The sequence below is a fragment of the Coenobita brevimanus genome, chromosome 5, assembly GCF_032717465.1.
Source record: "Coenobita brevimanus isolate Jiangsu-jjx chromosome 5, ASM3271746v2, whole genome shotgun sequence".
Lineage (NCBI taxonomy): Eukaryota > Metazoa > Arthropoda > Malacostraca > Decapoda > Coenobitidae > Coenobita > Coenobita brevimanus.
In genome coordinates, this window is record NC_136958.1 from 44,455,004 (window position 1) to 44,456,914 (window position 1,911).

General features: G+C 46.6%; 1 protein-coding gene across 1 annotated transcript; it reads left to right on the forward strand.

The window, feature by feature from the left end:
* Nucleotides 1–745: 745 nt before the first annotated feature.
* LOC145399053 (uncharacterized) lies at nt 746–1,399 on the forward strand (the record flags this gene model as incomplete). Its single annotated transcript, XM_080271794.1, has 1 exon — nt 746–1,399. A coding segment is annotated over one exon (654 nt), but the record flags the coding sequence as incomplete, so codon positions are not given.
* Between the last annotated feature and the right edge of the window lie 512 nt (nt 1,400–1,911).

Sequence of the window (1,911 nt, forward strand, 5' to 3'; positions counted from 1 at the left end):
TGTGTGTGGTGCGAGGTGCCTGAGTGTTACCATGGCAACCTCCCGACACCATCACAGTTACATACACACATTTCCTCACCAGCAAGTTCCACTAGAGAGTACTGTGTGTGTGTGTGTGTGTGTGTGTGTGTGTGTGTGTGTGTGTGTGTGTGTGTGTGTGTGGATGGATGTGTTGTGTGTGGAGTGTGGGGGTTGGGGATGAATGGTTTGATGTGTGTGTGTGTGTGTGTGTGTGTGTGTGTGTGTGTGTGTGTGTGTGTGTGTGTGTGTGTGTGTGTGTGTGTGTGTGTGTGTGTGTGTGTGTGTGTGTGTGTGTGTGTGTGTGTGGGTGTGTGTGTGTGTGTGTGTGTGTGTGTGTGTGTGTGTGTGTGTGTGTGTGTGTGTGTGTGTGTGTGTGTGTGTGTGTGTGTGTGTGTGTGTGTGTGTGTGTGTGTGTGTGTGTGTGTGTGTGTGTGTGTGTGTGTGTGTGTGTGTGTGTGTGTGTGTGTGTGTGTGTGTGTGTGTGTGTGTGTGTGTGTGTGTGTGTGTGTGTGTGTGTGTGTGTGTGTGTGTGTGTGTGTGTGTGTGTGTGTGTGTGTGTGTGTGTGTGTGTGTGTGTGTGTGTGTGTGTGTGTGTGTGTGTGTGTGTGTGTGTGTGTGTGTGTGTGTGTGTGTGTGTGTGTGTGTGTGTGTGTGTGTGTGTGTGTGTGTGTGTGTGTGTGTGTGTGTGTGTGTGTGTGTGTGTGTGTGTGTGTGTGTGTGTGTGTGTGAACTGTCGAAGATTAATAAGAGACTTGACGATGTTATGAATGAGGTGAAACTACTGAGAGACATGATTACCTCCCCTGATGGCATACTGAACAAAAACTACACTGAACTCAAGGCTCGGGTCGACAGGCAGGCTGAGATAATGGTGAAGCAACAGCAGTTCTTAGAAGCACTGGACCGAAAAGAGAGAGAGTCGAACATCATTATTCTCGGCGTGCCTGATGAAAACGAAGCATTGGACGGTGCCACGACAGATGAGGACAAAATCAGCAAGATTTGGTCCCAAATTGGTGTAGCAGGTGTGGGTGGAACACATCGTCGGCTGGGAAACAACGCTTCATCTGGCACCAGGCGTCGCCCTATTTTGTTCACTTTGGCTGATAAAAATCAACGCAGTCTCATCTTGGACAATGCCAGCTGCCTTAAAACCTCTGGGAGTGATTTCAACAGGATTTACGTCAAGAGGGATGTCCACCCGAGTGTCAGGCGAGAGTGGAAGCGACTTCGTGATGCAGAGACGACAGAGAAGGCTCGACCGGAGAATGCAGGATGCACGATTCGTCTTGATACGCGAGAACGGAAGCTGTATAGGGATGCAGATGTAATTGATAGCTGGAACCCTCAGTTTTTTTTGGATCACCACAGCAAGTAAGGAAAATAAGCGTACTGTCGTGGAATATAGGTGGAGTGTGCACAAAGTTAGAAAAAACAAATGTGCAGCAGATGCTACATAATTATGATGTGATAGTATTAATGAGGTTAAGACGTCTATGTCAGTGTCATTCCCCGGATATGTGACTTATAGGAGTAAGGTAGTTGGTTCAGCGGAACGGGGTGGAACGGTTGTCTGTATTAAGAACTGGTTATCTACGTTGGTATTTGATGTCGACACAAGCATTGGAGATCAAGTCTGGATGCAGTTTCGTAACATTGAGGGTGTGTTGTTTGGTTTCTGTTACATTCCTCCATGTGACTCCCCGTTTTACTCCCACGACTTATTTGCCTCAATTCAAGTAAAAGTAAATTCTAGGTACACATATAAAGGATACATCATAATTGGTGACATGAATGCTAGATTTGGGAAAAGTGTGAGGCAATTATTGTCGATAGCGGAGATACCTAATGTAAATGATATGTCATACCCAGTGATTCACGATGATGTAA